Source organism: Medicago truncatula, chromosome 2 (assembly GCF_003473485.1).
Source record: "Medicago truncatula cultivar Jemalong A17 chromosome 2, MtrunA17r5.0-ANR, whole genome shotgun sequence".
Lineage (NCBI taxonomy): Eukaryota > Viridiplantae > Streptophyta > Magnoliopsida > Fabales > Fabaceae > Medicago > Medicago truncatula.
The window spans coordinates 9,237,371-9,250,455 of NC_053043.1; the positions used below are offsets into that span (position 1 = coordinate 9,237,371).

The 13,085-nt window shown below is 31.3% G+C and overlaps 1 protein-coding gene and 1 long non-coding RNA gene across 4 annotated transcripts; one reads left to right on the forward strand and one right to left on the reverse strand.

Moving 5' to 3' along the window:
• Nucleotides 1-4,781: 4,781 nt before the first annotated feature.
• LOC120578142 (uncharacterized) lies at nt 4,782-7,507 on the forward strand. Of its 3 annotated transcripts, XR_005644076.1 has the most exons (4): nt 4,782-5,296; nt 6,073-6,176; nt 6,491-6,626; nt 7,065-7,507. It is a non-coding gene; the product is annotated as an uncharacterized lncRNA (long non-coding RNA). The 3 variants fall into 3 exon arrangements; XR_005644074.1 differs by lacking the exon at nt 7,065-7,507 and having other exon boundaries at nt 4,784-5,296; nt 6,491-7,048; XR_005644075.1 differs by lacking the exon at nt 6,491-6,626 and having other exon boundaries at nt 4,785-5,296.
• A 2,290-nt stretch (nt 7,508-9,797) lies between these two features.
• LOC11411050 (rho GDP-dissociation inhibitor 1) lies at nt 9,798-12,818 on the reverse strand. Its single transcript, XM_003594173.4, has 5 exons — nt 12,182-12,818; nt 12,024-12,090; nt 11,248-11,466; nt 10,789-10,913; nt 9,798-10,108 (listed from the first exon to the last, which is right to left on the reverse strand). Exons 1-5 carry the CDS (start codon nt 12,398-12,400, stop codon nt 10,037-10,039), a joined length of 702 nt encoding a protein of 233 aa, XP_003594221.1. The 5' UTR covers nt 12,401-12,818; the 3' UTR covers nt 9,798-10,036.
• Nucleotides 12,819-13,085: the final 267 nt, after the last annotated feature.

Here is a 13,085-nt window from a genome sequence, read left to right on the forward strand (position 1 = left end):
TATTTGAGCTTCTTTTAAAGCCTAGTTAATTTCGATTCGCTTTTTTTGACCCCACAATTTAATATACTTAATTTTGGATGGTACTATAAATTATGTATTATAATATAATAACTTGAACACGCCAAAATAAAAAAAAATCTGAAGGTTACTTTATAAGCCCCCTCCATATCTCTTTAGACCCCCTAAAGTTACAAAAATACCCTCAAATAACACATCCTGTACATACCTACGGAAGGTGAATGTTTTTAATTTTATTTTTGCAGCTTCTGTACATGCCTCCCGGACAAATATCACTTTCATTTTTTTCGTTGCAGTTTCCCTATATCGTTTTTTGTGCAGTTTCACTTTCATTTTTATTATAACGTCAACCACAATTTCTGCATACAATTTCTATGTTTATATGTTTTGCATCATATTCTTGGTATTGCCCACAAATTCTGACTTTGCTGAGGCATTCAAAGTGGAAAATAGGAAAGGAAAATAGTGTAAATCCTAAATTATTAGGGAAGGCCAGAAGAACTTAATTCTTTTTTTGAGCTTGATATTTTTCCACATATTCTTTTAACATAATGTAGACTCATGTGTGTCATTGTTCCTTATAAATAACTCATGTACCATACCCCTTTTCTCAAGTTACTCTTTCTCTAAACTTATAAATAACTTATTTAATAGAGAAAGGTAGGCAGAGAAATAGAGATGGCAAATCACAGCATCTTAGACTCCTTTGTAAAGATTCCAACTATAAAGTTTAAAAAGCTTTTCATCAATGGAGAATTTGTGGACTCAGTTTCAGGCTTTTTTTCCTATTAGTTTCCTAAATATTTGCCTCAATTCTCTGTCCGGTAGGTATGTACAGAAGCTGCAAAAATAAAATTAAAAACATTCACCTTCCGTAGGTATGTACATGATGTGTTATTTGAGGGTATTTTTGTAACTTTAGAAGGCCTAAAGAGATATGAGGGGGCTTATAAAGTAACCTTCAAAAATTCTTCATAAAGCTTAGTAAGATTGGAGCTCAGCATTTTTGAGTTCAAACGTGAGCGAGTATTCACACTGCATAAAAAACAGAAGGAAGAATAACGATTTTCTAAATCGAAATATAGCACCAAAACAAGACACAATAATCCTTTTGTCAGAAAAGAAAAAAAAACTCAATAATCCAAACATGACCATATGCATGACACGAGCTGGGCGAGGCCATCGATTCCTTCTATCTACCCCACCCCCACTTGCATAATTACACGCAGACAACCCATTGTTTTGTCTTCAAATAGGGATGGCAATGGGTGCCCAATAGGTAGGGTACTGCAGTGCCCGTCTCCATAACCGCATTTATAAAAAATACTTGTACCCGTGTCCGTATCCTCGTGGGTAATAACTTTGGTCCCCTTCCCCATACCCTATGAGTACCTAAGTGCCCATACCCGCATCCATTATCCGCATTTTAACTATGAAAAAAAAAAACATCACAAATGAAATAAAACTACGATCCCAATTTTTTCAAACTAACTCATAAAATAATATGAATCGTGGTATTTAGTCAAATAGAAAACATCCAAAATATCCCTAAAAAATTATACACCAACATGATGGAGTTGTTATTGTATTAAGAAATTGTTTGGTTTAAGTTTAGGTTTAGGCTTAAATAGTTAAATAAATAAATTAATTATACATAAAAAATAAATAAGTAATTTATGATATTATATAAATATGTATATGCGGGGTTGCGGGTCTGAGCAGTATAGTACCCGTACTCGTGCCCAAACCTATAAAAGCGGGGTTTTACCCTACCTATTGTGGGTATTTTTTGCAGATACCCATTGGATCTGAGCCCAATTGCCATCCCTATCTTCAAATAAAACTACTGGCACGTTCATTTAAATTTTTTAATTATTTTCTTAAGTTATGTTTGTTTTTTAAAAATTATTTTATTAGATAATGCACTATTGACTAATAGGTTGATGTTCACCAGAATAAAAAAGTCTTATATGTTGATGTAGAACCAAAAGGACAAACATGTAATTTTGGGATAATAGAAAGTCATAACTCATATCCTAGTAGAAAACGACGCTTATTAGTTAGTTATTAGCATCATTTGAAATCCTTTTAATAAAAAGGAAAAAACATCATTTGATATGACGCGTATCAAGGCAAATGCTACGGTGGAAGACCTCTTTAGATCTCATATCGTAGGAGATTTAACCTTTTTTTTTTTTGCAAAATAAATAAAAGTCAGCCGTTGGATTATGAACCTCTATGATAGTTAACATAAACCGACAAACACCTAATATTTTTTTATTTCATTCCTTTTTTTCTGTCCTCTTCTCTTATTCTTGGTATGGAGCCTTTTTCCTCGCAAACAACTGAGATTTGCATCAACCTTTAACCCAATTATGCAACAACCAATGTTAATATGGACAAGAATTTTGGACAATTGATTATTTTGATTGAATTAAAAATAAGACAGCATGATTCAAGGTCATCACTACATTTTTGGCTGCCACTAATACACAATCCCCGTAAAATTAGGCCCAGAAGCTTCAAACACAATCATCAATGGCTGCCGATATATATTTTCTATATGTACACAACCTAATACATGAACCCCCATCTTCCTTCTCTTTCTTCCAACACCCAGTATTTGAGCAAGTTCTAACACCCAATTATTTTCTGGGTTTGTAAATTTCACTCAAAATCAAAATATAGAAAACAATAATAGATTTGTTGTTACTACTGTAGTCACTTATGTTGTATGCAGGTAAATTAAAGCTTAATCAAAATCTACCATTAATTTTTTTTAATCTACAATTTATGTCACAGATTCGCTTTAAAATTGAAATCTTCAAGCCTATAACAAACCCAAATTTGCTTTAAAATCACATATTGAAGGGTTATTTTATTGATTTTGCTCCATTAAAGTTGCATGTGTTGTTGCTGGAAAAAAAGAAGGAAGACGAGGGAGAGAGAAGAGAGAAGGGGTAATTTAGAATAAAAGATAGCAATTGGGTGTTGGAGGTGTATAGTAAGTATTTTGATCCAAAAATTAGTTAATCCTTATCCAATGGTTCATATTTATTTTTCTAAAAATAAAAATAAAAAAATACCATGTCTCCTACGGTTCAGGTCTCCCACCATAAACGGAGCCACGTATCAAGTCTCAATACGTTGGCAGATATGTGGTTTTGTTCCAAAATTATTCTCCAATCCCATATATTATTATTTTTTGACAAAATAAATGACATTCATTCATTTGAATTGATAGAGTACATCGATATAATGCAAATTTGCTAAAAACAAAAAGGATGAATATGTGAACATGCTCACAACATTCATGTTAATAACATAAAACGGCAAAACACAAATTCCTACACATATGACTATATTTAAATCTCCGGAATAACCATATGTCTCTTTGATGTATGAAGGAGAATAAACTAAGGTTTTGGCGACGGCCGACAAGAGAGAATTCTCCAATCCCATATATATAACATAATGGTACACAAGTGCTATCCATATATAAAAAAGAGTTTTATTTAAAGAGTATATAAAAATAAAAGAGTTAAATCATTCTCTATATAAAAAAGAGTTTAATGTTTGTACACTTTTATTTTGATCTTTAATGAAAGTCAACTGTTTTTCTATGTCACACAATCATTTTTATATTCACATCCTTTTGTAATTTTGTTTGTAAATATATTCTCGGTGGGAGTTATAAGAAATAACTTTAAATTTTCTAAAAAAAAAATTAAATTAATTAACAATCATTTTAAAATTAAATTAATTAAACATGATAGAGAAATGATATTTGAACAATCATTTTTTACAACTTTTGTGACAACTTTCTCTCTCATACTCACATTATTTTTTTACTTTCTCTCTCTATTGCTTTGGTTTTTGTGCCACTACCTCATTTCCTTTGTAAAATTTTGGTTGTCACAAAAATTATCACATATATAGATGTTCAAATAACACAACTTATATCAATAATATCATTAGTTATGTTTTGATTACGACACTCCTGCATCTACATCAATCATTTTTGTTAGACTCAGGTGATCCATTCAAGCTTAATTAAAATCAATAAAATGAATTAAATGTTCTATAAACAAATTTAACATGTGGCCTAATATTTATTGGGTATTGCTAACCGGTGTCCCGGAGGCACTGGTTAAAGAGCAATAAATGAACAGATTTCACTTATTTTACTTTAAGAAAAATTGCTCCCCGCACCACTATAGGCCGAATCTATATGATGAAGAAATGGTTGGATTTTAGAGGAAGGACGAGGCGGCACAAGGGTTTTGGTTAGAGAGATAACAAAGTAGTGGAAGAATACAAGTTTTGTTTTTGTGTGGATCAAATAGCTTAATGGCTAGAAATTCAGTTTTAATATGAACAAGTGGTATGGTCAGGGTTCGAACCCCGACTCTACATATATTATGCAACGTCCCTAGCAACCGTGCTAAGTTCACGGGGACAATACAAGATATTTTATTCTTACCTAATAAAAATTTACTTATCTAAAATTTGATATTGTGCTACCAAAGTAAATTTTATAAACAATATTATGTGAAACACGAATTAAAATTTTATGATAGTAATTTTTTTTTTTTATTTCGTAAAACTCAAATTTCATTTTTATTGAAATATATTTTTATCTAAAAAAAAAAAAATTCGAATTTGAGTTTTACAAAATAAAAAGTTAACTCTTTAAGATTTGAAGTTAACCTTTACTCTTGTTTGCTTCATTCAACATCTTGTCATTTTGACAAATCTAACTTATTCCTAATCCTAGTTAACACTCCAATTATCACTCCAAAACCCTAATCCTAAAGTTTTAGGCGCCAACTAATTATGGCCCTTGGATTGATCCAGCCCTTTATATCAAACTTTGTGAAACGCGTGCATAGTTCCAATGTTTGCATTGTTAATTCCAATGCTTTGGTTACCAATGTAATGCATATAGTAAAACAACAACCTCTCCAACCCACCCTCTTCATCGTCGCTTTCTCTCCTCCCTCTCTTTTCCTCTTCCACAAATTCTCACTCAAGCCTTTTAGCTCTGACCATTTCCTCACAACCAAGCCTTTTAGCTCCGCCGCTGCTGTCTTTGATTCCAACCCAACACTTTCTTCTTCCAATTTTGGGTTTTCCCTTTTCAGCATCATCTTCAATCTTAATTCCTATCAATTGACTATTCAAATCAGATCTCAAAGTTTCTGAGAAGAAAAGAGAATACGCCTGCTAATGTAATTGGATTACCGATGAATGACTTTCCTATAATCACGTTTTTCAGGTAAGCAATTGTAAACGGTTAATTTCTTGCTCACACTTTCATCTTCGTCACTCTATTCTCACGCCTCCATAAATGAAAATCGATTTACCCTTCAATTTTCCTCTGAAAGTTGATTTTTATGTTTATCTATGTAAAAAAATAACTTTGTTCTTTGAATATCAAATACTCAATTACAAATTTGTATATCAAAAAACTAGGTAGATTCAATTGAATATCTTCGCACTTCAACGATATCCTTCTATTATTATATGAGTTTCAGAAAATTTTAGGAGCAATTAATTACTTATTTTTGTAATTTCTGCTTTAGCTTAGATATTCAACACCATTTTTGTTTGATTTGCAGCCGTTGGCAGGTTTTGTTATGGTAGAGGTCCTTAAGCAACTTTTTTCTCAACTGTTTGTCCCATACTCATCTCTGCTCTCACATTATCATCTTTGTTTACTAATAAAACTATTCCATTAGTTTAACTTTTGATTCTTCTCTTAACTTATTCACTAATGTATTTAGTTTATGTATTTTGATTTTGTGCTATTGATGCACTTTATTTTCTAATTTTACCATTCAATTTTTTATATTCATTTTATTTTTGATTGCACTATATCAGCATAAAAGCTTTGGCAAGGGTAAATGTTATTTTCCTGATAACTTTCAGGTTGGTCTTTAAGGGAATAGTTTTATTACTAACTGAGTTATTTTTTTACTATAGTGTAGTTATGGATCTATTCTGAAATTTCATCATAGCATTTAAGATTAAAAAAAAAATCATTCTTTGTAGGTAAAATCCTCTGTTTGGCTGCATAGGAAGGAGCTGAGTATAGTTTTGATATGCCTTAAAAATCCTCCACTTTTACAAACTTGAAGGATGATTGGACCATACAGGTGAGTTTTTGGAATGTGTGAAGGATCACTTGAATGTATTATGTTATAAAATAAAATAGTGGCATGTTTCCATGGATAACCAGTCACTTAATTGTTGATCCTGATTAATATAGTCATTTTTTGATGTGTAGCTTCAATTGGGATATGTTGGGTGTGATTTTCATTTGTACACTTTATAGATAGATAACTCTTCTCTATCAATAATTTATTAGTTCGGATTGTTCCAATGATGATTTTTTTTTTTATTTTTTTATTTTCATCTATCGGTTTTAACGGATTGCATTTTTTGTTTTCAATCTGTCGTCATATTTCAGTTTGTCGTCAAATTAGATCCACATGTTATGCAAGAGGAACTTTCATTTAGTTCGGGTTGAAACTGTAATAAGGACAGCCACATGTGTCTCTAATTAAAATAGAAAATGACGAGACTCTAATAAGGACAACCACATGGTATGCAAGAGAAACTTTCATACAGTTAGAGGAGTATTAAGTTTGAGATTGGTATCTAGATTGTCAAACTTACTCTTTATATTAAACCAACTCAAATAGTTTGAAGCTTTATTTTTAGAAACATTGGGATGAATTTGTTATTTGATCTATGATGACTCATATTGGGTGCTCCTCCACTACTCAGGAGTATTAGCTATTAATTAATGTTCAAAGCAAAACTGAAAGAAAGTTTAATTCGCAAATTTTAGTTTGTTAATAGTTCATCCAAGTTCAAGGTTTTGGGAAATTGAGTTATTGTGGGGGTTCACATTTTCATTTTTGTTATAATAGACTGCAAGTTGGGTTTGTGCTTACAAGGTCAGTAACATGTTTTCCAAACTTATGTGTTTTCTTGGATAACTATGTTACTAATGTATTTCTATTTTCTATGCTATGAAGCTTATAATTGAGGCACTCAACCCTCTAAAAGCCAACTTTTTACTATACTTGAAGAATTTGACAAGAGATCTAACAAAACTTATGTAGCATTTTTCACCCATCATGTTTATGATCAAGGGATGATATCTGATCTTATGGTATTTTTACAAGTCAAATTGAGACATATATATTGGAGTTTGCACATTACTTACTGCAAGGTTTAGAACAACTATGGTATGATATTAGTGTGCCAAAGTGAATCAGGAAGAGGCTAATATGCCAATGTAACATTTGTAATATTACCTAATATATAATAATAATTTATTTTTCTCAGCAAATTGGCAAGCAAACATGTTCAATTGGCATCAACATCCCTCCTTTGTTTAGGTCGAAATCCTTTAAGGGTTACATGTCAGCTCTCTTTCTTATTAATCATTATGGTTCACACTTCTCCTATGCATAAATCCAACAAAAGATGTCAAAATACATCTTCAATTGACGACATTGGCATGGATTAAATTTATCTTTGTTGATCGTTTGTTGCTTATATTTATATAGCATAGTAGTTTTTCCTTGTGATCTAATTTTTTAATTGCTCAATTCATGGAAACTGTTCAGAATAATATTCTTTTGTCGTGCATGTAATTTCAGATAATTAAGTGTTAGTATCAACTCAGTTTTAAGTAAGTATCTCGAGTTACATTAAGAGATGGTCTGAAGATATTATTAACGCATGACAATGAGGACTGTAATTACACCACTTCATATGTAGTGCATAAAGAGATATTCAAAAAATGTATGATCACCTGTTATATATCCTAAAATATTGTTGATGTTATATTAACTTCTCCATTGTTAAAAGTTCTAGTATACACAAATACCGTTAGAATACTTTCCACACTAGTTGTTCTTGATTGATCCAAGGACCATAATCCTCTTCGAATTAGGTCAGAACACACTAGTCCTAACATATTAAGATCTGACCCAATAATTTTTTTGGCTCGCTTCATATCGTAATAGCTTCAATGCCTAGCCTCAGATTCAACTTATGTGTAACGCATCAATAGCTTGAGAGAAGCACCAATACTAATTTATGGGTTCCTTTTAACAAATCTTTTTTCATTATATCTCAATATATTTTCATTATAATTCCGATTGATTTGCCTAATTTTACTACTTTTGTATTAGTAACGTTTTTTTTATTAATTAATATTTAGTGCACATAACTTGAAATTTCAAATATAAATAGAATAGAATGGAGCAGAAGAGAAATCAATAGCAATTGTTGAAACTTAAAAGCCTGTCATCATCAAACAAAATGTCCACTTCAAACCATGTATCTTTGTTGCTACTACTTGTGATTATTATGTGTTTCAATAATTCAACTTTTGGTAGTAGAGCCTCTATTTCACTCCCCACTGAACCTCCACCAGAAAAAATACTTTTACTCTCGGTTGAAAATGATTTACCAGAAAATTCAGGAGAGTTATACTTCCATATTATCAATGAAAAACCAAGGAACGTTTTGAAAAGAGGAGCTCCTGTAGTTTTCTTTTCCAACTTTGTACCAAGACAAGCTGAGATGACATGGGTGCGTCAACAACCACTACATGCAACATTCAACTTGTATGATCCTAACGTAGAAGGAGACAATAAAAAAATCTATTGGTCAGCAAGGGAAGATGGTGTGTATCATAGTTTGGATAATGTCAATTGGAATAAAAATACAAATTGGAGCACTTGAATACTTAGTTTCAACAATTAAATAAAGTGATCTACAAAATATTCTTTAGAATTTGGTGTCATTATATGTTTGTTTGCTTATCTAATGTCAAAGGCGGCCATATTTTTACCTAATTGTTGTGATTAGGTTTCTATCTATCCATGTATTATTGAGAATGCTACAAGCTAATGAAAAAAAAAAAGTTTTTTTATCAAACACATCTAATTTGAACAAACAAGCTTATAAACTATTTCAATAAGATATAAACTAGTTTATTGACATTAGGAAGCAAAGCCATAGCAGAAACTAGTTTCTTCCAATTTTATTTTTAATCTGTTTTTTTTTAAGCCTAAGAACTACACTCACCCACATTAAGTGTGGAGGAATAGAGAATCCTAAAATCAAACTCATACCTCAACATATTAACGTCTATGCAACTATATGTTAAGTTGTACGTTCATCTATAGTCTACATCTATGTGTAAAAAGAATACCATGGTTTGATATAATAATTTTTTTCATTTAAATAATTTTTATTTGATTATTTTTACTCGATCAAATAACTGAAATTTTATCACAAAAAAAAAACCTGAAATTTTTAATTAATCGCATAATTTTTTGTTAATATCCCCGAATTTCTTAATCAATCTAGAACATGTTTTTATTCCTAACAAAAAAAGAACATGTTTTTAATTTCGAATAGCTCAAAAAACATTTTGGAAAACTGGAGATGCAAATGAAAATAATTAAACGGAACTAAGAGTAAAATGAACTTTTCACTAGGTTTGTGAATTTAGGGGTCTAGGTTTAGAGGTATAGAAAAGACCAAGGGAAACATATAAACAAGGATTAATGAACTTTATTTTTCTTCATAAAGTACCTAATTTTTTTTTTTTACAATACAATGTACCTAAAGTTATTTTTCTTTTTGGGTACAAACGATGAACCAAAAGAGTGAACAGTTTGATTAAGTATTTACATGCTATTATTCCAAAAACAAGGAGCATATATAGTTGTGCACCACCCCAAACATGCAAAACTCAAATTTATTGACAAAACTATCTATGAAATGAATAGTAATACCAATTTCATCCTTCAAAATCCTCTCATCATTGTTAAGATTACCGGTCTCAGACAGGATTAGAAACAAACAATTAAACAATGAAAAAGAAACAAGTAAACACTGAAGGAGATTTCAGCACAAATAACAATGATTAAGGATTAAACATATGAATCAATGTAGGAGGAGAATTCTGCTATCTGACTCCTAATTACTGCCAGTCCTTTCTGATATCAAAAGTGTAGTTGATCTCCAAGTAGCACTTGTTATCATCATCAACAAACTGAAAATGAAAATGAAAAACAAAACAAGAAGTCATCAAATCAAATACATATATTAAAAGTGTCCGGTGTCGTGTCTGTGTCGATGCTTCATAGGTTAAAATAACATGTTAAATAGTCTGTTTTTACTTTTTAGCCTCTGTCAATTGCTTCATTCAAAAGCAAAGGCTTCATTACAATTCTATCCAAGAATTTCAGAGAAGTAATTCAAATATCAGAAAAGTGGTTGAAGGTGTGCTCGTGAAGTCCAACACCAAATTTATTAGAACATTTATTGAATTTATTGATGGAGTGATGTATGCAAAATAGTAAGCATTAATTCAGCTTCACATGATTTACCAAACAAGTAAAAATAGTAAGCAGATAAGAGTCCAGCTCAGGATCACTAACTCTTTATCTTAACTCATAGCAGCTGGCAAATGAAACTAGTGAAAGGTGTAGGCCTTCACAACATTCATAGCATCTCAAACAATTTTTCATGAAAAGCATGAAGATTGTAAATGCACAAAAACTAGTACGAGTTTATACCTTTGTCATAACTCAATTTCAAACAGTACACAACCAACAATAATAATATAGCGAGTTTGATGAAACCATAGTGGCCAAACACACCGCCAATCCAAACATACACTAGCTCTTGATTCATCGTTAAGGAAGCGCATGATATGTTAAAAATTGTTACCTTACTTCTAGCTGAATATGCCCCTCTAGCAAACATCCCAGATGGTGTTGTCTCTTCAGGCATCTCATGAGTGTAAGTCTCAGTTTGAGGACTGAAGGTTCCAATCATTTCTTTACTGCTATCAACTGTAACAAACAAACAAGGCTCAACAATGAGACCATAGTTTATGGTTTGACATAAACTATTACCCTGATTGGATAAATAACTTATGAACCGTTTATTGCATAATCACTTATGTATACGTTTTTTCTACGACAAAAGATAAAATAAGTCAAATATTTTCGCATAAGCTATATCTCAGAGAGCTTAATGAAATTAGCTGAGACCAACTTATGAACATGTCACAAGCAGTTTCAATAAGTGCTCTAAAACAGTCCCGTAAGTGCTTATATCAATAGATAAATTCAAATAAGTGAAGTAAAACAAGCTCTGAGAGATAGAGAGAACGATATGTGTTACCTTTGATACCAGTTTTCCACACAGTGTTGGTGTACTTGAGACCTGAAACAATGTTATGGTTGACCTGGAAAGTGAACATTAATCTGTATTTGCTACCTTCTTTCAAAGTAAACCACAAACCCTTTGGATTTCCATCTTCTGGTATTGGAAGAACTATATCAGGTCTATCAGCAGCTTTTATTGCAAGGCTCAGAATCTTCACTTCTGGCTCCAGAGTTTCTAAATTTCCCACAAGTTAGGTAAAGTTTCAAAATAAACCAATGGTCAAGTTACAAGACATTGAACATTGGAATGATTAATGATTCAATTAGTACTTGGAATTCACAAAATGAAATCATGAAACAGATTTTTCTATATATATAAACAACATAATTAAAAGGAAAAACCAGCAAGACTAGAAGGATATTTGATACATTTGCATATAATGATACAGAAATTACAAATAGAAAAACATTTATAAGACCTTAAATAAAAGATGATGCAGATTGTTTAATTTCATTTTCTTTTTGTAAAATCCATATCCAAAATGACATTTGTCTGTTTTAGATAATGCTTTAGGACCACAATTCAAAATCTTCAAAGAATTCATCATAGTATTAATTGAATTAAAGCTGGTTTTGAATCCAACAAACAATGCAGAAAATGCATACAAAGAATTAACACATATTTCAAAAATGAGAAACATAAGAGAAATAAATAAATTAAGATGACAACAATTAACAAGAACAAAAATAAATTGAAAACCAAAAAAAACAATATAATTTCAAAGAAATTACCTCCAACAGCATTGATGTCAACACTTCCAAGAAGCTGTTCCTTCCACCTCCTCAAGCTCTCATCATCCTAATATCACAACAAAAAAATTAAATTTTTTAATTTTAATTTCTGAAATTTCAAAGAGAATAAAACAAGAAGAAAGAAACAAAACAAAAACCTTATCCTTTTCAAGTTGTTCCTTTAAGGTACATTGTGGACCCAACTCAATCTTCCTATCTTCATCATCATCTTCCTCCTCAGTAGCAGCAACAGAACTCTCACTCATGTATCTGCTATCGTTACCACCACCAGCACCTTCATTATCACTTCCTTCAACAACACAAGAACTCTTCTCTTCTTCCTTATCACTTTTCACATTATCATCATCAAGACCCATCTTTTTCTCAGAATTCAAAACCACTTCTCCTTCAATGGTTGTACTTAAAGAAATCAACAACAAAAGTAACGACCCATCAACGAAAAAAGGACAAATATGCAAAAACAAAAACGACCCAGTTGGTAGAATCTTCCAAAGAACAAGAAAAAAGTACCTTGGGTTTGTAACAAAAGAAAAGAAAGAAGAAAAAAAAAGATTGTGTTTTTGATGAAAGAATAGAAAAATGAGATAAAGCAGAGGAAGAAAAGATGCCAAGAAGGCAGAGAAGGAAACGGTCGTGTGGTGATCCGAAATAGGGGAGGTTTGAAAGAGAAAATATAGTATCTTATGAGAGAGAAAGTTTATGAGAGAGAGGTGGAGGAGAGATCGTGAATGTCACTCTCATATTGTTGCAACAAGACCAAGATTCCAGGAAAACTTTTTCTCTTTCTTATTATGAATTTATTATGATGCACGAAACATATTTATTTGTATAAGCATGACTATAAAAATAGCGATTAAATAAATTCATTTATGACGTATAAATTTATAGTTGATAATTTTTTTAACAAGCCGAAATGGAATATAATAGATACCAAAAATGTTTCATCTAACATAAAACGTGCAAAAGAGAAACACTCAAACAATTACAATGTTAAGTCATCGGTGGTAAAAACTAAACACCACGATGAAAGAAAAAAGCAAA

What these genes read in the sequence shown, in the direction of transcription:
- LOC11411050 (XM_003594173.4), bottom strand. Translation starts at nt 12,400, where the DNA reads ATGGGTCTTGATGATGATAATGTGAAAAGTGATAAGGAAGAAGAGAAG. An exon ending in TGACATCAATGCTGTTGGAG is followed by an intron (nt 11,467 to 12,023) that starts GTAATTTCTTTG and finishes TGGGAAATTTAG; the next exon opens with AAACTCTGGAGCCAGAAGTG. An exon ending in GTGGAAAACTGGTATCAAAG is followed by an intron (nt 10,914 to 11,247) that starts GTAACACATATC and finishes TGTTTGTTACAG; the next exon opens with TTGATAGCAGTAAAGAAATG.